Raw genomic sequence first — 27,292 nt, 5'->3', positions numbered from 1 at the left:
TATATATATATAGTTTTCACTGCTTTACTCCTTACTGTCTTTTTCTTTCTTTTGATTCTGTCCTCATGTCCCTCATTTAAAATGCTGCACAATGTACTACTAACGTAATACTGCGATATTTAAACAAATGAAAAATCTCTCTTAGTGCTTAGACATGTATTTTCTATGTTAATCTTTATAATTTTTTCCTAAAACCAAGTTAAAAGAATAATAATGACCTTTTGTGGTAGTTGTTAAAGGTTATTAGTATCACAGTTACTAGTGTACATCCTGTTCTTCCACTTGGAGTTTTTTTTTCTCCTGTTATCTTTCAATGTGAGATATATTAGAGCCACTATGTCTCACCGTGGCCATGTCACTCTGTCCTCACAGCCTTGCCTCTATCTAATTTTCTGCCAGAGTGCTGCCTCAGCGTGGAGTAGAGTATTCATGCTAATAGTCAAGAACTCTTCAACACATTCTCTTCTTATTAAAGACCTCTCCCGTTTCCTACATATTTGGAATGGAGAACTGCTAAAAATGTTTTGCATTGTCTGTACCTATTCATTCAACAGGCCATCACAGCTATCTCTGTGCTGGGCGGAATGACTGCATTGTGGACAAAATTCGGAGAAAAAATTGCCCTGCGTGTCGCCTTCGAAAGTGCTATCAAGCAGGAATGATGCTTGGAGGTATCATTTGGTTTTATTTATCATGTAGTCCCAAGAAACCATGATTAAAACCAAAGAGAATATTCTGCATGTTTAGATTAAAAAGAAAATCATGACTCAAAAAAACAACAAAAAACCCCTCAGGATATTTTACTCTTTCAAATGTCTTATTGGCACGAATTTAGTGGTTTCCCATCAGATCAAACCAGAACTTGTGTTCACGTCACAGGGAGGAAACTGAAGCGCTTTGGGGCCTTGAAAGACACAGGTTTGACCCCATCCCTGATGTTCCGGTCCCACATGACCATGCCCGGTGACAGCCAAGCCTTGACTCCCATGTCTTACATACCAGGCATTCATGAGCTACAAGTCTCCCAACAAATGCTCAACATCCTTGAAAACATCGAACCAGAGGTGGTGTACTCTGGTCATGACAGCTCCCAGGCTGATGCTCCCCATCTTCTGCTCACCAGTCTCAACAGGCTGTGTGAGAAACAGCTGATGTGGATTGTGAAGTGGTCAAAATCTCTCCCAGGTAACAGCTTTCTGCATCTCAGGGCCATCACAGTTGTTGTCATGGGGATCTAGTGGCGGGCCTTGTTGGAAGTCTAAAGTCCTAAACGCCAAGATAGAAGACTTTGTAATGCCTTGAATATTGTCACCGAGTGTTTGACAGGAAATTTTAATATAGTTTAACATGACTGTAAACACCTACTGAGACAAAAATGTTACTGTTACTGGAAAACCATATATATACGAGAAGAAATGTTATGAATGAAATGTTCTTCTTTTTCTTTTTTTAGGTTTTCGTAATCTACACATCAATGATCAGATGACACTCATCCAGTACTCGTGGATGAACATGATGGTGTTCTCTCTTGGGTGGCGCTCCTTTCAGAATGTCACCGGTGAACATTTGTACTTTGCACCTGATCTGGTTCTTAGCCAGTAAGTAACCACAGTCATCGGCAATTGAAGATGGCTTTCGGTTGGTGATGATTCATGAACTCTTTTATCCATAAGTTAGTGATTTCAGTAGAGAAAGAGTCTACTGGTTATCCAGAGACGTAAACCATTTTGTGCTTTTGTCCATTAGGGAGCAAATGAGGAGATCTCCAATTTACGACCTCTGTCTAGCGATACAGTTTATTCCTCAGGAGTTTGCAAATCTTCAAGTTACACGCGAAGAGTTTCTTTGCATGAAAGCCATAATATTGCTCAACACAGGTAAGACTGTTATGCTAGGGCTGTTCGATATAACCATATATATCAGATGACGATATAAAAACGTCTATCGTTGCATTTTACACTATCGTTTGTTTCGTGGTGTCACAAAATAAACTGTTTACGGCAATATTTTTTCATTATTTTGATGGTCACTGTAGTGGCTATATTAATTTCTTAAAGTTCTCTCTTTCTCTTATATTTTATATAACCACACTACAGACAGACAAGCGCTTGTTTTTATGCGTTGTCGTTATTTCGACCTAAACCTTTCACAATAAAGCTCAAGATCCCGTTGAGACTTTTCAAAATAAACTGAATCAGAGATTTTGGTCATATAGCACGGCCCTATTTCACGCTGTTAAGGAGACTTACAAACTAAGCTATGATCAGTTACAGCTGCACTGCACAATAAAGACATTTTTATAAAAGCAGTGTGCATCTTGACAAGATTTATGTAGCAACTGCTATCAATCCTAGTTTTACTAACGGCATTTACCTTTAAAATCATTGCTGGCTGGTACTTGCATAACATCTCCCCAGTATTTCTTTACTTCTTCTAACAATACCGTTTTGAAATGTTTAGTGCAATTTTAAATATGCAAATATCTTCTCTGCACTTAGTGCCTCTTGAAGGATTAAAAAGTCAGGCAGCATTTGATGAAATGAGACAAAACTACATTCGGGAGCTGACCAAGGCTATTCAAATGAAGGAGAAGGGCATCGTGGCAAGTTCCCAGCGATTCTACCACCTCACCAAACTCATGGATGCCATTCATGATGTAGGCTCCCCCACAGAGCTCAGTATAACCGTATATATATTTTTGCCACTTTAACAACTACCAAGACACAAATTGATGTTTCTTTTTTAACAGATAGTAAAGAAGATCAACCTGTTCTGTTTGAGTACCTTCATCCAGGCAGATGCCATGAAAGTGGAGTTTCCAGAGATGATGTCAGAGGTCATTGCCTCCCAGCTTCCCAAGGTCCTTGCTGGCATGGTGAGGCCCCTCTTATTCCACAGCAAATGACATTGCCAACACAGATACTGCAGCTCTGTGAAGACAGCTTGTGTCTGGATTACTCATCCCATTGTTACTGGATTCTTCAGAGCCTTCATTTTGCCAAAATGCCTCTAATTTGCTTGAGGTTAAACAGGATGACCAGGTTTCTTAAAATGTTTTTAGCAGAGACATATCTTGAAAATGATACATTTAGAGGCATCAATCAATAAAGTTCCTATGTTTTATTCAGGTGTATCCACCATTTCCATTCCTACAAGTTGTGTATAAAACTTGCTTTGAACATAGTAGGTTTTAAGAAAACCATTAGAGATATTTTTGTATTCAAAACAAATAAAAAATAAATACAAAAATGCTAACATTTTTCAAGGAAAGGTGCAGAATAAATTGAAATTTGTGACTTAGGCTAATCAATACAGGATACCAGCATAGTAACTCACCATACCTACTTAAGGAAGGTGAAACCTTTAAAATAACTTTGTTTAAAATATTTATAAGAACGAAAAGTGAACTATGAGCCATATTTTCTTAACAAAACTTAGCTCACCAGCTTTAATTTACATGCATATCTGCATCAACATAAATGTACATGTAAATAATGAGATCTTAATGCGATGCAAGCGACAACTGCAAACATGTTTATTACCATTAATATTGCACTGTTAAGAAATCCAGACCATTCAGGACAATAACCACATTTTCTCCTGAGTTATCGCAACTTCTGAGTTCTTTGGCCAGGAAATGCGACAAATTTGAAGTAAAACATTACTGGCTTGACAAGCTTAAAGGGTCCAAATGTAAAAAATAAAATAAAATTTATTGTCATGTCTTTATGGATAGGAAGAACACTTGAGGAGAACTTTACTGCTACAAAGCTTTATCTCCACTCACTAACTATAGCAAAGAAATTTGGACAACTGGTCTATCATGCTTAAGTTTATTTATAGACATGTTTATGCACTGTCAGGATACAGTAGATGTCTCCAAGGCATCAAACTTCCAGTATATAAAAGGATGCCAAATGTTACATATTTGGGATATGAATATCATTTCAATGATATAACTTGCCCCTGCAAATTCAGACTCTAAGGGAGTACAAGTCCGGCATCGCTGTTCAAGGCCGCTTTGCATTCCTAACATGTAAAAGGAAAAGAAAAGAACATCCTGATCTTGGCAACAGCGAAACTAAAAATGCACTCCCAGAAACAATTTGGCTAGCCAGAGAACCCTTTACTTCAAAGTGACCTTGTTGTTAATTTTTCTTTTATGCTTTTCTTAAACGGTATCAATGAAGTTAACTTTTTATGTAATTAGAAACATTTCTTTAGAAAAATGCTGTGACAGAAATAGAACTTTATCTGTTAACGCTATGCTTGTCTAGTTGTCATTACCAGTACACCGGTGTATCAAGGACACTTCTCGTAACATTCATTTGTAACATTATAAAACAAACATGTGATATATATCATTGTGAGCAGTGTATAGTAATAATAAAAATAATAATGTCATTAGAAGTAAATATCTTTTGATGTGGAATTACAGAGAAAAAGACTTACAAACTTTAATGTACATTACAGTACCGTGTAGCTACTGAACCAGAAAGTGCACTGCAGCAGTGAGGAGATTCAGTGGATGAGCAATGATCAGAGTACAAAAACATGAAAATTAAGGTGCAAACCCATTATACATTTTTTTTTCTATTAGATTCAAATAGATCTTCTCATTTTAAATCACAGCTTGTTAAATTACAGTCAATACAAATGTTTATGAGACAGCAGATTTTCATTAACTTCTTGATGAATATGTTTTGCTAATATAATGGGAAGTTAAAATATGATATTTTTCTGAGAATAAAATGTGTGAAATGGGATATGATATTGTTTGGTGATTTTGTAAGTGAACGCTGTCACTCAGTGCAGCCAGCAGGCAACATAGTTAAATCTAACAATAATGTCCATTCTCCAGAAGCACACAATAGTCATTACAGTAAGGGAGGTATATCTTTGGACTTGTCGCACTGTTTAAGCAATTATTGACCTGCTTGATAACTGCTAAAAATGCATAATATGCATTAGTATAATAATAGGGAGATTTAAGCACATTGTGTGATTTGTTTTCCATGGATACCATGAAAAGATGCAAAGTTTACCACCTGTCAGAGGAAGACAACATAATTCTCTGGGATTAAACCTGTTTTTCCCTCGTATGTTGCTTGGAGCCAGCCTGGTTCAACAGAGGGGTAGACTACAGGACAGAAGAGAGAAAAACATACCGAGCCAGTGAAAAAACAGATTCAGACTTCTGATCTGGAATAAGCTGATTTGAATCACTGAGCCTATATTTGACTGCATAATTTACAAGAATTATTGAATATTAGATTGAGGAGGGCTCTGGGCTAGTCTGCTCTTCAGATTCAGTCCCCATGAAGTATTTGAATTTTAGCCATCGTGAAAGAAACGCAAACAGTTTAAACCATTAAAACTAAACTAAATTATTGCGGAGATTCACCAAAACAAAGGGAAACAGCTGTAAAATGTCCGGTAAATACAATCTAGCAGAGATGTGCTGAATTAAGATGTAGAGAAAATGGAGAACAATAAAAGTCTGCCTGCTAGTAAATTGTGGGGAGCATCTGTTGACGTTTTTGCATTTGGCTCTGCTGGCTGTGCTAAGAGGAAACCGGCACTGGTGCCTTTCATTACTAGGTTACAGTGACCTGCCTAGACTGTTTGTGGGCCAAGTCATCTCTTAATGGAAACAAGCAGGAGGCAATAAAAAAAATCTTGGCACTGTTTGGATGTCCATAATGTATATGGGAGTGTCGCGCTAAGAGCAAAAACTTTCCATTTCAACACTGGAAATTCACCAAGTTCCTGCTCTTTGCTGTCAGCACAAGTCAGGCAAATTACCCCCTCTGTGTGTACAGTATTTACACTTCCGATCAGCCTTTCAACGAATCATTTGCAATCTTGAATCCAAGCACTTTTGCTGTAAAGCGAAGGTCGGCTTACAAGCAGACAGTTAAATGTGCTTATGTGTTTGCGCTTTTTCTGCTCACCGTTTGAGAAGTGTGCCCCCTGTGGAAAGCTGAGCTCATGACTGTGCTCTGCCTCACAGGAATACATTGCCTTGGCATCTCTGTAAAGACAACAAAAATATGCTTTGTAATCGCAGATTTAAGGAGATGAGCGTGGGATCGATTAGGTCAAACTCTTGTTTGGGGTCGTAATTTTTTATCACCTTCCAACTGGAGCAGACTGTTGGGTGGAGGCATTTTCAAAAAGCAATGCTCGGGCAGCCACCCTGAAAACAATTGGAAAAAAAACAATAGAGTTCAGTGCACTTCATTGTGTAAAGTATGTCAAGCTGTAATTATGCCATTTAAGACATGCATGAGTGACAATTAAGATGATTTTAAAATAATGAAACAGTGTAACTGTGTGTTATCTATTATAATGTATCAGTGCTGTCTTAGTTTACTTGCTCTTGCCAGCATTTTTCATTGTTGAGAATGAAATGAAAGGCTTAACCACACAATATGGGAGGTTTCCTTCCTCCTGGCAGACTCAGCTTTAACACAAAGCTAAACTGAGTTAAACTATATAACGAGGCCGCACTTGACCCTGGACATAACCCCAGAGTCATGGGGACAACAGAGACTAGGGCAAGCTAGCTGGATGCTATACGGGAAAACTAATTGAAAGACAAGTGTGACTGGTTTCTTAGACAAGACAAGTCAAACTATCTATTCATCTCAAGAGATCCAGTGCAGACTGGTGCTGGGTCACGGCAACCCGAGAGCAGGCAGAACGTAATTAAGGCCAGCTCTCCCACCAGAGCAGGAAAGACATAAATCTCACAACACGCACTCATCTGTCCTTAGAAACCTCTCGATGCTCGTAAACAGATGAAGGAGGCAGAAAACTCAGAGGGCAAACAGAGAGGAAGGGAGAAAGAAAATCAAGTATATATGTAAAAGCCTGTTTGCCTTGTATTTATTTTGTGGAGACATGTTAAAACTCTAACTTGTGATGAGAAAAATGATTTGCTTTTTAAAGCTCTTTACACTGAGCCAGGTCTTTGGTAGCCATTGCTGACTGAAGTGTCCATCCTGCGGCGGATCGCTTGTTTTGGTGGAAGGTTTGGGTGCTCAGTAGGCTTTAAACTCTCTTTGGACTCCAGTGTTGATAAACTTTGGACAGATCCAGAGCAGCTCCTGTGGCCTGAAGGGCGACATACAAATAATAACTCGTAAATGACACATAGAAACAAAAGGCAGACACTAAGGAACAGCTATCACGCTGCACCAAATAAATCAGGAAATAACAAAATATTCTCGAGCTACTGTCAGTTTTTGAAAGCCCTTGAAGGATAAATCATAACAGTGAAAACTACCCAGTTTATCTATTCTGTCCTGAAATTTCACTTTCATGAGATTCTGATCGACTTGATTTTAAGTCAAAATAACTGCAAATTACGTTTCAAATGGCATCGCTTCACGATTATCGTACCTTCGGATATATGCAATGATTTGAGAGAGGGTGCCGTGGAGCGGTTTAGCAGCTCTGGCCTGAGGTCAGCACGACAGTGTGGGGCTTTCTTGGGTGCAGGAGACAGCCTTGGTGTTGTGCTGACTGAGGACGAGCTAAGAGCATCCTCTGACTCGCCATCTGTGCGTCCCGTGTCCTCCCTGGAGCTCGAGTCGGGACTGCTGACAAACACGGCACTCTGGGGGCCATTTGAAAGCTGTGAAGGTGTCCGGCGGAGGTCCAGGAGTGACTTGTCCTGACATGTCCTCTGTCTAGAGGAAGCTGTTTTGGAGGAGGTGTTTTGCTCCGAGGAATGGGAAGACAGAGACTCCATACTCCCCATGGGGGTGCTGTCTGGACTGCTGCTCAAAGCGTCACCTATGCAGGGACCAGAGACGAGGCACACAAGGCCCTCATTAAAACCTGCTTAGCAAGTAAAAGATTTTAGCTTCTTTGCAATTTAGACAAAAAATGTTTAGATATTATATTATTCATTAGCTTTAGAGAGCTGGCCTAAATGTAGGAGACTGCGTGTAAAGATTCCTAAAAGATATTAAAGGCGTGGTTTAACAAATTGTGACACTCATCACTTCCTTGGTACTCACTATCTGCATCTGCAAGACACAGTGTGGGAGTGTAGAGGCTCCGGGGTTTTCGGGGCCCGGTGGACAGACAGATGGCCCTGCTCCTGCGAGAGCCAGGTCGACTCTGGGGCTGGGGCAGAGGCACATTGGGATCTGGAGGCTGGTGGAAGATCTACAGGTCCAGAAAGAAACACTGATTACTCAATACAAATACAGAAACTATGTATTTCTATACAGTCTGACATTTCAACATGATTTTTATCAGTACTCTTCAAACGCTCTCAGTACCCATTTATATATTTTGATGAACTAACCTCTAACTAACAAATCTTAACCACCAGACATCTAGCAAATCTTGCTTTTTATATCTCTGGTTTAACGGTTCTGTAAGTAAAGATAATTATAGCAGCTATGTAAAAGTATAGTAAAATATTTATCCTACATAAAGAATTTTTCAGTTTGCACAAAGTTTTGTTAAACAAGGTTTCATTTGGTCAATAATTCTTTTTTTTTTGTTCATCAAGTGGTAAGAAAAAAACAGGAAAATGTTAAATAAGGTGACAGACACATTGCCTTTTTGATAGATTGGGTGATTGTGCTTCTCATGCCACCCCTCGGGGGCTCATTCAGAGCCAGAAAAAATCCTGTTATTAGCGACTGAAGTTGAATTACCTCCGTGTTTCGGCGTGTATTGATAGCTGGTCTAGCAGGATGTGCGTGACTGGCCCTTTCTATAAAACTGTTTGCCGATGTTACACTTATAAAAGGATGAGATGGAATTTCAATTACAATGTTAAAATCACAAGTTTAAAAACCTCACCTTTTCTGACCGTGCCACACCTGTCACAGTACATCATAACTGTCAAACAGTTGGACACACCCAGGAGGCTAAGTAATTATGAAACAGACAACAAAGAGAATATTCTAAGTGTAAGGAGACTGTTTAGTCTTTCATCTATTTGATTTACATCATATTTCAGGATCATCTGAATGTGTGTATTATTTGGGTTACATTAGATTCCTTTACGGTGTTACCTTAAAGGCAATGAATATAAAGATGGTGGCTGCTAGGATTGCTAAGATTGCCAATTTCCCTTTATCTGCAATTGCATTTATTTGTCTTTAATTTGATATCTCAAGTGTAAAAAAACAATCGCTTGTCTATTGAACAAGCTACCTAACTGCCATTAATTGTCCACCTTTAAAACAGCCTTTGGGCTATGACACTGGGTGTTCAGTAAACCAGTACAAACATCTCTGTAGTTTTTTTCTTGATCATTTGAGCTGGAAAGGATTCAGAAGCAACCCCAAAAGATCATGAGAAGCAGCATGGATGCCTTCAGTGCATCTGTGAGACTAAAAAAGTAGAACTTCAGGGCGAGCCCCTAAAGCAACCAAGAAAGTGTGTAGAACCCATTTCAGAGAGTCGAGACTGATTTAATAAGACAGAAAATAGCAGAGAGAGAATAAACCAGCCTCTGTAATGATAGTAGTGAAGCTCACTATGAGAACATACGATCTGAACCAAATTTACCTGAATCCATATCCACTCTTGATAGTGGAAAATCCTGCCAGTTTGCTCAAACCTGTTCTGTTCATAGTCATAGGTACTGTACCTTTGCACGATATAAGCATAAAAGACCTGCTGAAGTCCCCCAAATGGAGTCTCAGGTTCAGGAACCATAAGCCTCAAAAGCTTATGTGCCATTTAATCCAGTCTCTACCCCTTGTGTGCCTTATGGCTCCACATTGGCTTCTCATACACCTTCAAAGTGAGTTTTGACACCTAACCTCTCTCTCCTTATATACCAGAAGCCAATCTACAGCTCTACAAGCACCTCAAGTGCCCATTAAAGGCCAAATAATTTGCCTCCTGACCAAATGCCACCAATCTGTTCCTTTGTATGTTCCTATCAAGTCCAACCCTCTGTATCTGCAGGGGCTTAGCATAGTTTGCCAACCTATGGCCTATATTTTCAGTTACCACCAGTTCAGCAGGCCATGGCCGCATTATATGCAGTTTGACCTCCACCCATTATTACTGAAACCTCACTCTATTTGTTCTCCTTTACCTACCTTTCCAGTAACATTCTCCGTGGCTGCTAAATAAACTTCTGTGTACCTCAGCAGTTTATATAGCAGCCTCCGGCCCAATACAGGCTCATATTCAACTACAGTATCACGCTCCACACAATTCTCTGGTGCAAAACAGGTGTTTGTTTTAGGTGCAAAAGTCAGCATCCAGGGATAATGAAGAGAATCCAGATATCCAGAGTGTTGCACTTGAACCCACAGATTATATTATCTAAAGTCACACTAAAGGTAATTAAAATAAGACTTAGAAACAAAATTAGGACCTTTGATGCCTATGCTGTCTTAGATGATGGAGCATAGTAATAATAATAATAATGGTAAATGGCCTGTATTTGTATAGCGCTTTACTAGTCCCTAAGGACCCCAAAGTACTTTACACATCCAGTCACACATTCACACACTGGTGATGGCAAGCTACATTGTAGCCACAGCCACCCTGGGGCGCACTGACAGAGGCGAGGCTGCCGGACCCTCTGACCACCACCAGTAGGCAACGGGTGAAGTGTCTTGTCCAAGGACACAACGACCGAGACTGTCCAAGCCGGGGCTCGAACCGGCAACCTTTCGATTACAAGGCGAACTCCCAACTCTTGAGCCACGAACGCATAAATAAATGCAATAATGGATTGCATTTATATAGCGCTTTTCGGGGCCCTCAAAGCACTGTACAATTCCACTATTCATTCACTCTCACATTCACACACTGGTGGAGGCAAGCGACAGTTGTAGCCACAGCTGCCCTGGGGCAGACTGACAGTATGTTGACTCAGGGTGCAGCCACGCATCTTGATTTTAAGGGGAGCCAGCAAAGCTTAAACTGTGCACAGAGAGACCACATACAGAAATGCCACAAGTCAAATGTGTTAACCTCCAACTTTCTCCCGCTTCATGCCCTAGGAAAAAGTTTTCAAATGACTGTGCATTCACCTCTGACATCATAATGTTTGTTGAGCAGCATTATCCTGTGGATAAATGAAAACTTCTAACTTTTAACTGCACATTGTTGTTGGGTCCAACAATCCATTCTCCATAACACCTACTGAAATAGTTCAATAAAGCTCAAAGGGAGCATGAGCACAATGAGCACATGGTTGGGGTCGTCATTACAATTTCTCTTGATGAGTCAGCTGATTCTGTCCATTGCTTATTCACCTCACAAGACAGCCCATACACCGAATTTAAGACATAATGCTGACACCTTCACCCTCCCTTCAGAAGTGAGGGGTTGATTCATCAAAGATAAAACAGGGGTATGAATGTCTTCCTTGCAGAAACATATGCTGCCCAGAGACAAGAAAAAAATCACTGTGATAGCAACAAGGATGTAGTTAACTTACCTTCTTCTAGATTGAGGTTATGCAAACTGACCTTCTGGTCCATAGTCGCTGACTGTTTTAGGCCTTTAACTATCAAACTTGGATGTTGTGGTGAATAATGTTTAATATTAACATCAGATACTCTCATATTGAACTCCTACAGTTCCATTCTGACAGTTTCCTTATGTCCCACAGACATTTCACTGCATGCAGAGAAGAGCCCCATGAGCTTCTTTCTAACTGTGGCAATTTTAAAGAAGAGGCAAGGAGTTGAGAGATGCATTTGCAGCCATGACCCATCCCTGAAAGTCCCAAATCCAGCTTCACTTTAATCCCCCAAATGCTCCTGATTTTGGGTAGAGAGAAATTAGGTCCATGAAACCTGTTCTTAGGGTGACAGTGGGAAGTCAAACCATTTTCCACTTTCAGAGGAAAATTGTGGTAGTTGACATAGAAGGAGTCTTGAACTCTTAACTGATATGATATAAACATCTGATAGTGTTGATCCTTTTACTCTAACCTCGTAGTTTTAATGGGGCAGCGAGATGTTTCTCTTCAACAGGCTGTCTGTGCAAACTCAATTCTTAAAAAGTTGGGACGCTGTGTATAATGTAAAAACAAACAAACAAACAAAACAAAAAAATAATGGCATGATTTGTAAATGTCAATTGTAAATGTCTATTGTGTTTTATTCACAATAGAACATAGAAAACATTTAAAAATATACCCTTTTAATTACAATATGAGCTCATTTTGAGTTTGAGGCCAGCAACACATCTAAAAAAGTTTGGCTAGAGACAAAAGGCTGGAAAAGTAAGAGGTAAAAAAAAGAAACAGTTGGGGGAATACTACTCTCTCCCTCAGGCAGCACTGTGTTAAAATCAGGGATGATTCTGTTATTTAAGAGTAACTTCACAGGCTCAGTAACACTCCCAGAAATTATTGTTTAACACAGTTCACTCTGCTATCTACAAAGCAGTTTAAAGCTCTATGGATCAAAGCAGATGCCATATCTGAACACGCTCCACAAATGCTGCAGTCTTCTCTGGGCCAGTGGTAATTGAAAATGGACCGAGGCAAAGTGGAAAACTGTGGTCAGACAAATCAAAATTCTAAATTCTTTCTGGAAAACACGGCTGCAGTGTCAACTGGACTAAAGAGGAGAGGAACCATTACATATTATAAGCACTTAGATAAAAAGTCTGCATCTTTCATAGTATGGCACTGCATTAGTGCCTATAGAATTGGTACCTTGCACTTTTGGAGTGACACTTTCAATGTTGAAAGGTATATATAGATGGGTTTTAGAGCCACCTATGCTCCGATGCAGATGTCTTTATCAGGAAGGCATGCATGTTTCAGCAAGACAATGCTATACTGAATTGAAATTATACTTAACCATCATCACTTGTAAGAAATAAACCTCCTCCATGGATCCTGTATTTAAAGAGGCACGCCGCATCAAATGTTGTGAGCCAATGCAATCATTTTCACTCACTGGGTGCCTTCAGCTTTTGGCTTAAAAGCAACAAATTAAATTAAAAAATGAAACAAATATATGTGCACTTGTTACATTTCATCTCAGAGCCAGCTTCTGCTATTTTTTTCTCCTCTGCTAACTGTTTGACTGTATGTGCCTCTAGCACACGGCACAGAGCACACAATCATGCACGCAAGTGCGCGCGCAAACAGTCACACAGAGAAATACACACATACACAGTGCTGATGCAGCCATTTGTTTCGGCTTGTGCTTTATGTATGATACTACTAGTGGCAACAATGTATTCACATGACTAAATGTCAATTGAATTTAACATAAACATTGGAATATGAAAGTTCATATAGCATTATAAAACGCATTATTCTTGTCGCTCGTCTGTGTCTTCTGCTATCTGTTGCTGTCTAGGTGTCGTTTTTTGAGAAACATGAAAAATGATTATAAACCATAAGAGATCTTTCTATAAATCTGTTCTAATAAGGAAATATGGATATTCTACTTCAGAAAACTGCTGCACGAGGAATGTTTTTATTGATGCAGATATAATTAAAAGCATACCAGGCCATTCAAAGTCAAACTGTGACTCACCTTGTTGAAATTTTCAATAAGTATTTCCACCACAATGTTCTGGAACTTAATGTTCATCATGGCGGCAACTGTCTCCTCTTGTGATCGCATCAATGTAGGCCCGAAGATGACGCCCAGGTTTGACACTGTCATCAGGTTAGACTGGTTTTGTGCAGAAACTCTGCGTTTAGAAGACAAGCACATCATACAAGCGTCCTAAGAATTCACATGTTTAACCATGAGGTGATTTTTTTTGGTCTACGAGATAGTGAGAGTTGGCGAGACGCCTGCAATTGCGGTGCAGTGCCTCAGATAACTTTAATTAGTTTCAGGTAACGTTAAGTCTGCAAGTTAATTGATTGATTACAAGAACATGTACCTGACAAGATGCTTTATTAGTAACTCCAGCATTTCCTTGTTTCTTTCAGGCATCTTATGAACCAAAGCATGGACAGCACGCACTCTGTAGTTCTGATCATCGGACTCTGAGAAAGAAAATAAATAGAAATGAGGGAAGAGTAGAAATGCTGGCCACTACTGACTTATGGAATAATTGTATTTCAGATGTAATTGTGTGAAAAAGAAAGTACATCCCATTTTAATTCTAAGGTTTTATCTTCTGGCCCTAAACAGGTCTTAAAATGAGGTAAATACAACCTCACATGAACAATACATCACATATTACTGTGTCATTATTTATTTAATAAAAACAACCCTAATTCTAACCCTGACACTTAACCCCCAAAACTAAGCCAAAATGCACAAGTGGTGTGTAAACAATTAACTACGCCATTACTACTTCCATTGAAATGAACATGGTAAGCAGCAGCCAGGAGCTGCTAATCAAACACAGTTGATTAACTGATCATCAGCGAATGCGACCACCTCTATAAACGTTTTGGCAGTTTGCAGGTCTGTAGCATTCAGATTTTTGGCAACAGTGCCAAGAAGGAAAGATGAGAAGAAACTTTTGCTGACCATCTATGTGAGAATTGCAATTTGATGTGCATCATTCTGCGAAGTGAGGAAGATTATTAAAAACTGCAAAGCATTTGGGACAGCTGCTAATCTTCCCAGGAGTGGACATATCAGCAAATTTATCTCAATGTTTAAGTTATGTTAAATGTTTAAGTTCACGGTTTTTACGGTAAAAAAAAAAAAGTTATTCTCATTACAAAGTCACACTCGAGTCACTCTGACATCACAGTTTGAGATGACCTGAGATCCATACAAGTATTTCCTCAGATAGAAATGATTTAATCAGATCAGTCCTGACTCATTTGCTTTCCCTGCTTTGATAACCCAGACGTAGTGCTCACAAAGCTCAAATCTCTAAAATGAATTCAAAATGTTTCATAAAGATTTTCAAAATTCTAATGCAATATCTCTTCACATAAATCCTGCTTAACATTTGCAATTGACATAATTAGTTAGTTATCAGATGCACCTGATTCATTAGTGCTATATGATTTGAACTGTACCAATATCTTCCTAATCTGTTCTATACAAGAAAGGATAATAGAGAACTTGATAAAATATGTAATATGTTATAACTGTAACTTACTGACAGCCATGATAAAATCTTTGTGGAGCTTGAAAGTCATTAGAGGCTCAGACAGGCACCTGATGGAAAAGAAAAAAGAAACAGTTGCAATTTATTTCCTGAGTGACACAGGTCCTGTGAATGCAGCTGGTATCCTTGGTGAGTCAGTCGCAGCACTTAATGTATGACTATCATCAGAGAGGTTTCAAAGACGCACTATGGAGGCAAGGATGACTCCTGACATTTAAGTGCACGTGGATGGTGGGGCGAGCTGACCTGAGGTAATTCTTCAGGCCGCTGGTGATAGTTTTGTTGTCCCACATGTCTGGGTCCAGGTCCATATCCACAGGTGCTTTGGATGCTATTGGAAAGAGGTTTTATTGTTATATGACCACTAGGTAAGTTTAAGCTGCAAATTGTCTTAAGAAACCAATACAACATGACATGACCTGTCAAGCTGCTCAACCGAGGACCGAAAATACTTTCTTCTTGTGTCAAGAGACTCAAAGGAGAATTGAAAATAAATAGTGACGTGTGTGGTGTCTAATAGCACTGGGGGTCAAGATTTAGAGACATTTAACAAACTCATTCAGACATTTCCTGTACAAATGTGTTATATATATATCCAGACGAGACTACCTTGTAATTCAATAAAATAATGACAACATAATATAAGGCCTAATTGCTGTTACACTGTCCTACCACAAGGAGGACCTCTTTCCTCACTCTGCTGGAAAAGATCACGTTAGAAAACTATTCATACATTACCATGGAGATTCAGACACTTGTGAATTACAGAATAAGGGGTTTGACTTGGTACATTAGTTCACTGATAATACTTTTGATTTTAGTTACTTACAAAAGACTGTGGTCATCAGCTTCTGCACTTTAGAATTGACGCCTCCAATTCTGTACAGTCCCATTGTGTTTATGCCTGTGTGGCAGTGAAAAAAGCAAAAGGATGAATTGGAACAAGGACCTAAGACTTTGTGTTTATTTAGGACTCGTGCCAGTGCAACGTGTTGTCAAGTCCACTAACGAGCACATTGTTAATCATTACAACCAGGTTGCATTCAAATCATTTGACACATGAAAGCTGAGAGATTGAAGCGCCTCACCTCTCATCTCGACCAGGTCAATGCATTTTCTTACAAAGTTGAAGCCTGCCTCATTAAGATATGCTGTAACACAAAACAAGAGCAGAAATGAAAGGACAATTACTGCCTGGGATAACCGCCCGTCATGTGGGATAATAAGCTCTCCCTTATGCCGCTGCTCAAATTAATAGCTCAGCCCTGTACTGTGAGGCTGTGCTATGCCTGCTGAGTGGGCATATGTAAAATTATAGTATTAATGAAAAGGCATAGTCATAGGTAACGAGTATTTCTTTCATATGTGTATGTTGTTGATCTCATTATTTTACGTTTTAAGAATTTGAAAGGCAAACATTTTAATCCTGAAGGAGTTTGGAAAGATATAAAAACAATACTCACTCTCTTCTTTTTTGCTTAATATGGCCGGCAGGTTGTAAATCTAGAGAGAGTTTACAAAAATCATTATAATGTAAAGGTTACCTTAGTTTGAATACTGAAAAAAATCGCTGAAAGAAAAGGATAATGTCAAAACCTTATTCCCACTGAATCTAATTTGAGTAGACTGTCCTATTATTAGCACAAGTAAATGGTGAGGTCATGGTTTCCTAAAAACAACAACAAAAAACCTTACAGAAAGCCACCAGAAGAGGGTGCCAGTGACAAATAATTCATTTTTGGCATTGTCTTCTTGCCAAACAAAGGACTTTAAAAAAACCTGACCAACTGCAGCCAGCACCGAATGAATATTTCAAAGAAGAACCGGCAGAGTTCCTTACCGGCTCCCTGCCATCCATGGCCTCGAGCCACAGTCTTCTGTTGGACTCTGACAGTGCCTGCAGTGTCATAACGCCATGCCTGGAAAGATTTAAGAGAAAAGCTGGTCTCAGTCTGATCTCTTTTCCTTGGGGCCCCTGGACAGACCATGTTTATATTGGCTGAGACCACTATAAAAGGACTAGTGTAACTAAAATAGCTCATGTGCAAATGCTTGACTTCAATCTATGCCCTCAGTTCACTTTGTGCTTCACATTACCCTTCCAATTAGAAGCTACAAGTTCTTAATATTAGAGTGATTCATTTTTGCACCCAACATGCATACAGCTTTATCTGCTTTCACCTTACTGTGTGCAGCATAGTGAGAATCTGGGGCATTATGCCTTGATTTGTGGCACTGCTTCAGTTGGCTGTAACACAATTATGGAACACTATCTGATGATGGCGGCAAACAAAAAACGTCACCCCACCCAGTAGTGGCAGTTAGTACTAGCATGGAGCTGTGTCAGCTTGCATGTGTTAAAGGTCATTTCAACCAAAATACAAAAAAAAGTGCTACACCTTTAACAACACCCCTACTGATATTTTGACATGCAGACAGTTTAGCATTTATTTCACCAGCTTTTAAGTTGTCCAATATTAAAGACTCCAAACCCGTACAGGTGAACGCAGAAGAAAATATTTATATTTGTGTTGCTCTCAAATCATTTAACAACATCTCTTTCCCAAAACAGCATCTCTGCTACCCTCATCCAACCTCATATCATTTTTTTTAATGGATGTATTTTCCCTTAAGTCCTTATGAAAGACACGTTGGTGGTAAATTTTTAATGAAACTCTTCTTTCATTGCTACGAGCAGCTCAAATGAAATTCTTTTTATTGGGCTGGCAGAGGATGTTTCAGAGATGGCTATCTCAGAATCTGGGCAAATAAAAGTATCCGCATAGCTGGATACCTCTTTACTAATTCGGGTGAATCAACCCGTTAAAAATGAGGTTCCGAGATGGCTGGCCTGATTAAACTTGGGCAACAGCATGTTTATTATAATGGGGATTAATGGATGAGCTTGAAGCTGACTGGAGCTTGGCCCACATTGTCCTTGTGGTTAGAACACGCACCTTGGGGCAGCGCAGTTAATGATAAATGAGTTGTCCTGCAAATAAATTGCAGTTATTGTCCATGCTCAGCAACACTCACCGAGCGTGAGCAATGCTGCTGCAGTGCAACATTAACACACAGTGATGTGCTAACTCTATTCTGGGGTACAAATCACTATAAAGAACTGATATCAAGCATTCATAATGGATGGCTTGGTCAATTGAGCCAGTGTTAATCAGCTGACAGCTACTTAAAGGTTTCTGATCATTGCCCAATATGTAATCCTATTTCCCCGTGAAACATTAAAAACAAATCAACTATGAATGTTCCCACATGGCCAAAGGTTTTGAAAAGAAAGGGAAAAAAATAGGAATTAATTCTAAGTTCAATATTGTGTGTTACTTGAGTAATTGCAGACAAGAAGAAATAATTTAAGAATGTGTCTTGACCAAGTGACCAAGTCAGATTTTGTGAAGTGCTAAGAAAGCAGCAGGATTTCATTAGGTTTGGATTTAATATTGAGTGAACAACATGATTAGGACACATGCAGCACATGCAACTGCACTGAAAGGGCAGCACTGGTCAGTTCACATACCGGACTTTACAGAAAAACTGAAGCGGCCTGAAAAGAGTTCCACGACAGATGTCATTTCTACATTGACATGAACACAGAGAAAAGATGGGATGGGTTCAAAAATAGAAAAAAAATAATGATAATGTAGACATACAGCAAACGGAGCGGGGGGAGAGGACTCGAGAAACATGCAGGACACAAACAGAGCTGATGACGTCTAACACTGTTAAACCGAGTCTTTGAAGATGTTAATCAAACCCGAACAGCTCTCGCATGTTCAAACGTTGTGTACTCCAGGGGGAATCTGGGTTAATTTCCAGTATTGGTGAGTTCAACATAACACAAAATGTCACGTGCAGTTCGTCGTTCTTATATTAAGGTAGTTTTAACAAGAAAAAAGTGTGTGCAACTGCTATCTTACTAATATGAGTATTCAGCAGGCGATGTGCAATGACTTTCTTTTTTCTTTTTGGCTCTCGGTGGTGATTAAGGCAATACATAATACATTCTGCATGTGTTTTCAGCCTATGAAAGCTATTAGACATTTTCAGGGATACATATCACAGACCTCTCTGCCACTTCAATATCAAAGCAGAAACGCTTGTCGATGGAGTCCGTTTTTCTCCGAATGCAGGACTTGAGCTTGAACACCTCTGGCTGATTTACGACAAGACCATTCTAAAAATAAACACACTCGTTATTAATTAGTTAAAAATACAATGAAAAATGATTATGGAATGAAAATGAATATATTTACAATTGCAAATGCACGGCTCTGCAAGTCTGAAATGACTAATATGTATGCTGTGTGTTTGTTGTGAGAGACACAGAAGGTACTTTGAAACCAGAAGATTTATGTATCCGGAGCGTCCAGTGCTTTTGTGAAAATATGATTGGAAATACAGAAAAAAGAGAAAAACTAATGAAAAAAAACGTAATCATCGACAACAACAAAAACAGAACATTTACCATTGTGGTTTGGATTTGCAAAATTCTTCTTCTTTTTGTTTGGCTAGTTTTTTCTTTTTGGTGGTTCAGACTTTCTAAACTCAAGCTCGATGCAATCTTCATATGCCTAAAAATTGATTTGGGCTGTCAGCCCAAACAAAGCTACTTGATTGCACGCATTTATATCATCCACTTATCAAGAAGCAGAGCTTTTATTTCAATTATCTTGATTTTAAACACGCGAAAATATAGTTTTAAAATTACATTATATCATTGACCTTGTTTTTCATTTCCCATTAGAGGCCTTCAGTGTCAGCTGAAAGTATCAATTCAATTACCTCCTGAACGGATTTTGTTCTTTCTTTCTGAGAATTAGCCATATCTCACATACAGCACATCCTCCCCTGTGCACGCCAGTAAGACTGACTGTAGCCAACTGCAGCAAACCAGATATGTGGATAAAAATACGCCTGCACCTGCATTGGCTTTGGGCTTTATATTCTCCCTCTCCATCTGTGTGTGGGTTTCTGTGTTTTATTCGATTTTATTTAAAAATAAAAAGAAACCGAGATCATTAGTAAATCAGAATGTAGCCATATCTGTAACATGTGCAGAAAAATGCATGGAAACTCACAGTTATGTGGATATTTTTTTTATATAATTTCTCCCTTGAAGTTTACTGGAGTTCTTTAAAAGTATGTTTTCATAATTTTTTAATCTGTGTGGCACTGAAGTGCACATATTTTTTGTTATCGTCACTGGAACCTGTATTTCTACAAATACTTTTTTGTGAAAAATAACAAAAGGTTAAACTGCGATAGCTAAACACTTCAAAACCATGCTGACATTTTCAGTGGGTTTGCACCTGACGCAGCAGCGCTAAGCAGTATTCCCTGTGGAAGTTACTCCATATCATCATCCAATTACTACATACAAAAAAAGGATTGATTGGAAGCTTTTTTTCATCTAATACATAAAATGTGAAATAATTATCAGTTATCATTTGATCTACATGAAGTGTCATTAAGTCATAGCGATAAATTCCTACAAAGGAAGTAAACATTCATCAGATCACTTAGAAAGCAAGATACTATAACTGTTTAGTTTAACGGACTATTTTCATTCCTTGAATTCCCCTGCGGTGTTGTTTGTTCATTTTGTTATTTAAAAATAAAACATGTTTGTTTGCCTTGACGTAACGAGTCTTTTGTCTTCTACGCCTAATTTGCAGTTTTGTCAATCTGGCATTTTCCGTTTTCTCCTCCCGGGACAAACCATGCCTTTAAGCCTCTTTTTTTTCACACAGATTACACTCTGCTCCTTCTTTTCTTAGCTTTTTATCGTGCAAATGTTAAACTAAACAAAATAAAGTGAATGTAAAGTACCTGTTTCCCAGCTGACTTGTTTTCAGTGTTGCTCATGGTGAATGTTTTGCTGCTTTTCTCATAAGTGCAGTAGTGACGTGTCCAAGTGCATCCCAGAGGACCTAGGACAGAACAAATGCAGAAGAAAACGCTAGTTGAGGCAAAATAATTTTTCACTGAATCAAAGGCTTCTGGAAAGACTTCTGAAAATCAATTTGCAATTTTAGTGTGATAAATCAAAAGTTGTTTATTGCTGCTGATAATAATCTACCATTTGTGGTAACTCCCCCATTTGAGAGCACATCAAAGTGAATCCGTAAACAGGATGAATTATGAGTTCTGTGTGAGTGGATCTCTTCGGCAGAGGCCTGGGAGAACTCGAGACATGTTTATGGTGATGGATGTAAAACCATTCACTTGAAAGTGAAGGGGAGTGAGATGGCCTGGATGGCTGGGAGCACAGCTAGGAAGACTCACGTTTCTCCTGGACATACAAGAAGCCTTCCATCGTCCACTGCCCGGGTGGTTTATAGTCCTGATCTGCCGACCTTATCCTCTTCATCAGCTTCTCCACTTCCTGCTTGGTGCTCACAAAGTTGTTTCGTGTCTGTGTGGGAAATTTAGGGTTATGTTATCATTGTGTTATCTCTGATCTCTCAAAATAAAAACACATCTATTTTTTCTCAAAGAACAAATAAATAAAAACTATCATTAGACTTTTTAAATAATACTTTTTAGGTCATTTAAAATTAGAACACGATCTTGAAGATGTCAGCCTCTTATTTGGAGTCATAAAGGTCAATATCAGGTCATTTAATATCTCAGTGAGTGGTGAAGCAGCCTCCATTCATCCAGTAACCATCAGAAATCTCTGCATCCGAGAGAGGGTTACCGAGTGGAAACTGTAAGGGCAACAGAACTGACATATTGGGTCAGAGAGATGTTTGAACCATCAGGACCTAAGTAGAGAGGACATAGTGATGGAACAAGGCGGCACTGCAGCAACTAGACTTTTACTCCCAAGTCTTTTTTGACACACCATAAAATGGCCTACAGTTACTGCCTGCAATGCAACACTGAAAATATCGATCCTCGGCGCAGCAAAGAATTTCATTTAATCACACAGCTATCCATTTGTGAAAACTCCGCTTGTTATATCAGGGTATGATAAGCTGCAGAATCTGATTACGTGGCTGGTTGCCTTTGTGTACAACCCCTGAGGTGTTGAGACTTACGTTTTGTAGGTTGAACTGGAGCTGCTGTTTATACGGCTCAAATTCGTGAGCCAGCTCATATCCTTCATGGTAGAATGTAAACAAACCCTGAAGAAAGGCCAGGAGCTGAAATGGAACAATATTTATTGGTGAATTATCGAGTTAATAAACATTACAAGAACTTGATTGCCTATTTACATGGGCAAGTGTTTTTTTAAAGGCATCTTGTAAAACAGAACATCCATTCTACACACCGAAAACATTTATAATAGCATATAATAGAATATCCTACCTATAATATATAAGTAATCCGGACGTTTTTCTATTGTTATTATTATTTGATAACGATGCACTTATTATGATAATGTCATCTCAATGATATGTACATTGTTTTCTATTCTACCAATCATTTTGTCAGAATTTTTTGTTACATTGTTGATGTTCACTTTTAAATCTCATGTTGAAGGAATTTGAGTCTCATTATTTTTAAATCGATAATTTATTGAACATCTTTGTACTGACAAGCAGAAAACTGAAAAAAGTATATTAGTGGGAAAAAAAAAAAATCAAATTTTAAAAAAGTTTTCGGCTTTTATGGCAGACAGATATTGATCTTGTTTTTTGTAGAACACACAAACATCCATGGCCATTGTGGATACATCTAAATATATTAATAAATAAATACACACATAAATAAAGCATAAAGATCTACTGTTACAGAGAAACAAACTGATGCCATCTCTTGCGTGAGCAAGTGTGGTCCACAAACATGGAGTTGCTTTCAGTAAAACCTTCAGACACAACCACTGATTTGATTTCTGGGCTGAGGCTTGGTATATCAAATGTTCAAGGATGAACCATCTTTTCTTTGCCCAGATTCATCACACACAAGGTTGAGCCTTGTCATATTTTGAGCACTACCTGGGGCCCGGAGATTTACATTTTTGGGCCAGGGTTGTGGGTAAGTTGCCAGTGGATGTAAACAAATGGGAGTAGGACGTCTGAAACAGCTACTTTGCACCCATCTCACATTCCCAGACATTTAATAGGAAGCAAATTTAATGTTTCCTGGTAGCATCTGCACTAAAGATGTTAAAATTGACTCTACATATCTATAAAGCAGGGGCTTTCATAAAGCCTTTGATTTGCACTAGCACTCTGTCTTCTTTTGTTTGACAGCCGATACTTCATCTAATTTTACCCACAAGCTTCCCCAAATGGATCAACTACATTACAAAGAATTTGTGATGAAGATGACAAATGCGTGGGATATACAAGTGTGGTTATGTTCCTGTGAGTGTTGTATAAATGCACCTGCCTTCACTCCAGGATGATGGACATTAAAAAAAAAGAAATGTAGTAGTAGTTACAGAGATCTGGTGGTATTTTGACTACAAATAAAATATATCAAAGCATGAAAATGTACTCCTCCTAAAATGCAGAACTAATTTAGCAGAGAAATATATAAAACTGGCACTTCACTTACTGGCTCGACAAACTCAAATTTCTTCTTTTCTTGCACTTCTTGTATTTTGAAGACATACTCAAGGGATGCATCATAAAAGAGTTGTCTCTCCTTGTCAATCTGCATGTCAGCCTGAGAACGAGCAAACAAACCAGGGTTAGTGCCACAACGACGACAAGCGTCAACCTAGGAGTTAATGTCTGTATCACCACGTGGAAACAGTCTGTTGTTAGAGAGAGGGGTAAGGAGCACAGCAAAGCACACAAACAGCTTATTTTCCAAAGACACTCGGCTGACCATAAAACTGCATTATTCAAAGACACGTTTGCAGGATGAGAAAATTTGTTTTTCTTTTTACCTCCTGCAGATATGCTTCCTTCTTTTTGGATGACAAGCTGAGGTGTCTCTCAAGTGTCGAGTAGTATTTCTCTGTTTCTTTATCGAACTTTTTCTTCCCCTCCTAAAAAGGTTCACAAGACACATGAAAGGCTTAAACATTACCAGAAATGTGTCACTTATTCCCCGATCTGGGGGTGTGGGAATGGATTGCCACTAGGTGGAGGTCTAACTACAGTTTCTCATGCCATTTGCCACATGTAATTAAAAATTTCTGACAATAGATTATTGCATGTCTTGAAAGTGGCTTATAACAGAGCAGACAATGTCGGCATATCGATGGGTCATGTGAGAATAATGCACTGTTATTCTGTTATTCACAGGCAGGTACATAACTTCACAGTGAAACCCACAGCACTGTAAATCACACATAGCATAATGCTTCTGGCACTGTCACATAGCTGACCAGTTGATGTTAGCATCTCTTTTCTTGTTCTGCTTTGCTATCCACTGACAGACACAAGTCAGTCTCAACAGTTACAAGTCCCAGAATTCAGTCAGCATGTTTCAGAAGACTCTGAAGAAGGCGCAGGAAATGGGCTTTTCATGTGAGATGCCGATCCATAAAGTACACGAACAAAGAAATTAAACATTTTGCCCCCCAGAAGATCCATTTTATAGTACTTAATCAAAATGCCCAAGCAGTGAAAACCTGTCTCAGTGAGGACATTCAAATGCCTCATCTGCAAGTCTGACCTCTAAACCAAGCTTTGCCTACTTAAAGCTCATCTCGCAATGCAAACATTCATAAAGAGGAGCGGAGAGGCAGAATAAGCGGGGGCTGGGGAAAGTGTGAGGAAACGGCCACTGTAACCAGATCCTTCTTGTTTATTTTCATTCCCATGGCCCTGAAATTTAGCAAGTCTAATCGGCTAGCTACTGATATGACCTAGAACAGCGTTCAGCCCCAGCAAACCTCAGAAATAAAACTGTGGAGGAATTCACAGTAAGACATGGTAACATTCCAACATACAACAAGAATAAAATCAAATCAATAGATAATTTAATGTAGTAGCATCTCATTTTCATCTTTTTTATCACGTCTACTCAGAAATAATCTCTTCTGCAATGAGGGAGGGGAAACAAAATCTGTTGTATATAAGCACTCTTTCCTGAAACAAAGAAAAAGAAATACACAGGTGGATGAGAAAATAAATATATGATTAAAAATGATGTCAGCTGACAGGAAATAAATTTCCCTTAAGGTTTTTTTTTTATTAGAGAACAAAAGGTAGCTGACTGTCTTCTCTGCCACTGTGATGTGACATTATTCTGTGAGCACGCATACAGCAGAAGCCCTGGGGAAAACACAAACATGCACACAAACGCACGGACGCACATGCACACACACACTGGAGATCACATTAAATTAAGAGCTTTAGGTTTAGCTGAGCCCCACAGTCACAGCAGGAATCTCCCAGCGCTGCTGACCAGTGTGAGCACACCAGAAAAGTCCTCACAAAAAAACCCACCCAAAAACAAACCTCTCTCTGTCTGTCTGGCCTAACTCTTTCACACTTACAAAGTGCAGGCAGTGACTCAGAGCTACAGTGAATATGTGAGGCAGAGCCAGCCTGATTAAGTCACCAAAGTGCACTGCTTTGTTTTGATCCAAGCAGGACGTGTATAAACTGGTGCTACCATAATGATACCCTAGCAGAACACCAGGTGTTTCTTGGTTTGTCCATGTGTTGATCATACCCCCCAGCCCCTGGATATGTCTGTGCAATCAGAGTGGAATATGAGCATTTAAATTGCAAAAAGTCTTCAAGAGAAGGTAGTTGCAGTGCAAGGAAAAGGCTTTGAAGCCCAACATGTGGGGACATAAGACATTGGGGTGGATATATATATATATATGTATACCCTCAAGCACATGCAAAGTGGGAGTTTCTAACACAAACTAATGCCAGCGTTGGAGAGTAATCATCTAGCTGGGAATGAATAAAGTCAAAGCACTTCCCGACACTCTGTGGTGCACAAAACACACATGAACCTATCACTTGGGAGATTTCCTCATCTGATTGCTTTGTTCGCTCTCATGAATAAATCAGATGCAGGAAGAGAATATTCTGATGCAGATTGCTCTGTAGTGGAATTTCTAACTAGAAAAGTCTAATGTTGCTGTTAAGAGCGCTTTGATGGCAGCTGTAGTATGGGTAACTTTGCTAATTGCTAATGTAACATTGCAGGGAGGAAAGCGATGAGGAAAAACTGCAGGCGGCTTTTTTTTGGTCATCAGGACTTCTCAGTTTGCTATAGAAAGGATGCTGAGAACAGATATGAAGACTGCAGGAGGAATATTTGGACACTAGCTGCACATCGCTAGTTTTGACACTGGCCCTAACGAGCCTCAGGGCCATCATTTCTACGCCTCTCATCGTCATGGTAACAGATGCAAGTGGCAAGGGAGGTCGAACGTTTCTGTGCACGTGTATGCAGAGGAAAGAACCCCAGCTATCACACTACACTTCCTCATTTCTGTCCATCCTAGAAGAACACAAACATCAATGTCTAGCGAGGAATCACATGCGGGATATCTCTTCGCTTGTTCATTTTAAACGGATTCTCTGAGCAGTGACATGAAAGGGAAAACTTTAAAACAAATCTCTATGAGCTCACTAGAGATGGCTAATTGGACCAGGGGTCCAGAATGGTGATTAAATAGCAATAGCTGGGTTATTTTGATGTGTGATTTCACCACACAGGAGCTGGATGTGGTCCACATAAATAAATAAATAAATAATTGTCTCCATCTTTACCTGATATCCCACCTGCTGAGAAGACAAGAAGTTGGCCAATTAGTATGAAATAATTACAACATCTGCTTCTGCAGTTTAAAAAAAAAACAGAGAAAATATCCTTCGTGTGTGAGGCAAAACGCAAAGCTTTAGTCTAAACAATATTCATCAGTCCCTTTGTTTTCTGGCTTTAAAGTGATAAAGATAAGAGTCCGCAATATAGTATGCATGCCTTTCCATTTCACAGCGGGATTTTCTTGGTATATCACAGACCAACTTTTAAAGGCTGAATAAAGATGCAGCAAGAAAAACGCTGGTATCTTTATATCTCCAAAAAGCTTTTTCTTATTATACTCTGGAAAAGAAAATCTTTTGACAAGCTTTCCTTGAATATGCAGTAGGTCTGTATTGTAAGGATCCCTTAGGCATCTCTCCCATCAAGGTCAAGCGAAGCTTTCCTCTTACCATCTTACCACCTAATCTAGAGATAAGAAATAGGGAAAAACAACTTGAATCATTTGGACATTTGGAACTTCCTAATAAGATGACAGATTTGATGATTATTTGTTTTGGATTATATCATAGGTCAGCTTGGCTCA

The 27,292-nt window shown here is 39.1% G+C and overlaps 2 protein-coding genes across 3 annotated transcripts in view; one reads left to right on the top strand and one right to left on the bottom strand.

Annotated features, from left to right (window-relative positions):
• Positions 1-3,448, top strand: part of pgr (progesterone receptor) — a 4,813-nt gene extending 1,365 nt beyond the window's left edge. The window contains exons 3-8 of the mRNA XM_005735935.1: positions 555-671; positions 880-1,185; positions 1,454-1,598; positions 1,747-1,877; positions 2,499-2,656; positions 2,750-3,448. Of these exons, the coding sequence (XP_005735992.1) occupies positions 555-671; positions 880-1,185; positions 1,454-1,598; positions 1,747-1,877; positions 2,499-2,656; positions 2,750-2,905 (1,013 nt within the window). The 3' untranslated portion in view covers positions 2,906-3,448. The remainder of the gene's footprint in view (positions 1-554; positions 672-879; positions 1,186-1,453; positions 1,599-1,746; positions 1,878-2,498; positions 2,657-2,749) is intronic.
• A 65-nt stretch (positions 3,449-3,513) lies between these two features.
• arhgap42b (Rho GTPase activating protein 42b) overlaps positions 3,514-27,292 on the bottom strand; it is a 75,393-nt gene continuing 51,614 nt past the window's right edge. The window contains exons 5-25 of one of the 2 annotated variants that reach the window (XM_005735937.1): positions 23,918-24,019; positions 23,581-23,691; positions 22,116-22,220; positions 21,358-21,487; positions 20,902-21,002; positions 19,137-19,246; positions 18,590-18,646; positions 16,898-16,976; positions 16,521-16,560; positions 16,146-16,208; positions 15,887-15,961; positions 15,304-15,388; positions 15,049-15,107; positions 13,864-13,969; positions 13,506-13,665; positions 8,031-8,181; positions 7,408-7,815; positions 6,963-7,119; positions 6,137-6,199; positions 5,955-6,034; positions 3,514-5,140 (exon numbers count right to left, since the gene is read on the bottom strand). In XM_005735937.1, coding sequence (XP_005735994.1) covers positions 5,052-5,140; positions 5,955-6,034; positions 6,137-6,199; positions 6,963-7,119; positions 7,408-7,815; positions 8,031-8,181; positions 13,506-13,665; positions 13,864-13,969; positions 15,049-15,107; positions 15,304-15,388; positions 15,887-15,961; positions 16,146-16,208; positions 16,521-16,560; positions 16,898-16,976; positions 18,590-18,646; positions 19,137-19,246; positions 20,902-21,002; positions 21,358-21,487; positions 22,116-22,220; positions 23,581-23,691; positions 23,918-24,019 — 2,331 coding nt within the window. In that variant the 3' untranslated portion in view covers positions 3,514-5,051. The remainder of the gene's footprint in view (positions 5,141-5,954; positions 6,035-6,136; positions 6,200-6,962; positions 7,120-7,407; positions 7,816-8,030; positions 8,182-13,505; positions 13,666-13,863; positions 13,970-15,048; positions 15,108-15,303; positions 15,389-15,886; positions 15,962-16,145; positions 16,209-16,520; positions 16,561-16,897; positions 16,977-18,589; positions 18,647-19,136; positions 19,247-20,901; positions 21,003-21,357; positions 21,488-22,115; positions 22,221-23,580; positions 23,692-23,917; positions 24,020-27,292) is intronic. The other variant, XM_005735938.1, reaches the window with a different exon arrangement.

The sequence above is a fragment of the Pundamilia nyererei genome, unplaced genomic scaffold (genome assembly GCF_000239375.1).
Source record: "Pundamilia nyererei isolate P.nyererei 1_Seehausen unplaced genomic scaffold, PunNye1.0 scaffold00066, whole genome shotgun sequence".
Taxonomy (NCBI): Eukaryota; Metazoa; Chordata; class Actinopteri; order Cichliformes; family Cichlidae; genus Pundamilia; species Pundamilia nyererei.
This window is presented reverse-complemented; position numbering and strand designations above follow the sequence as displayed.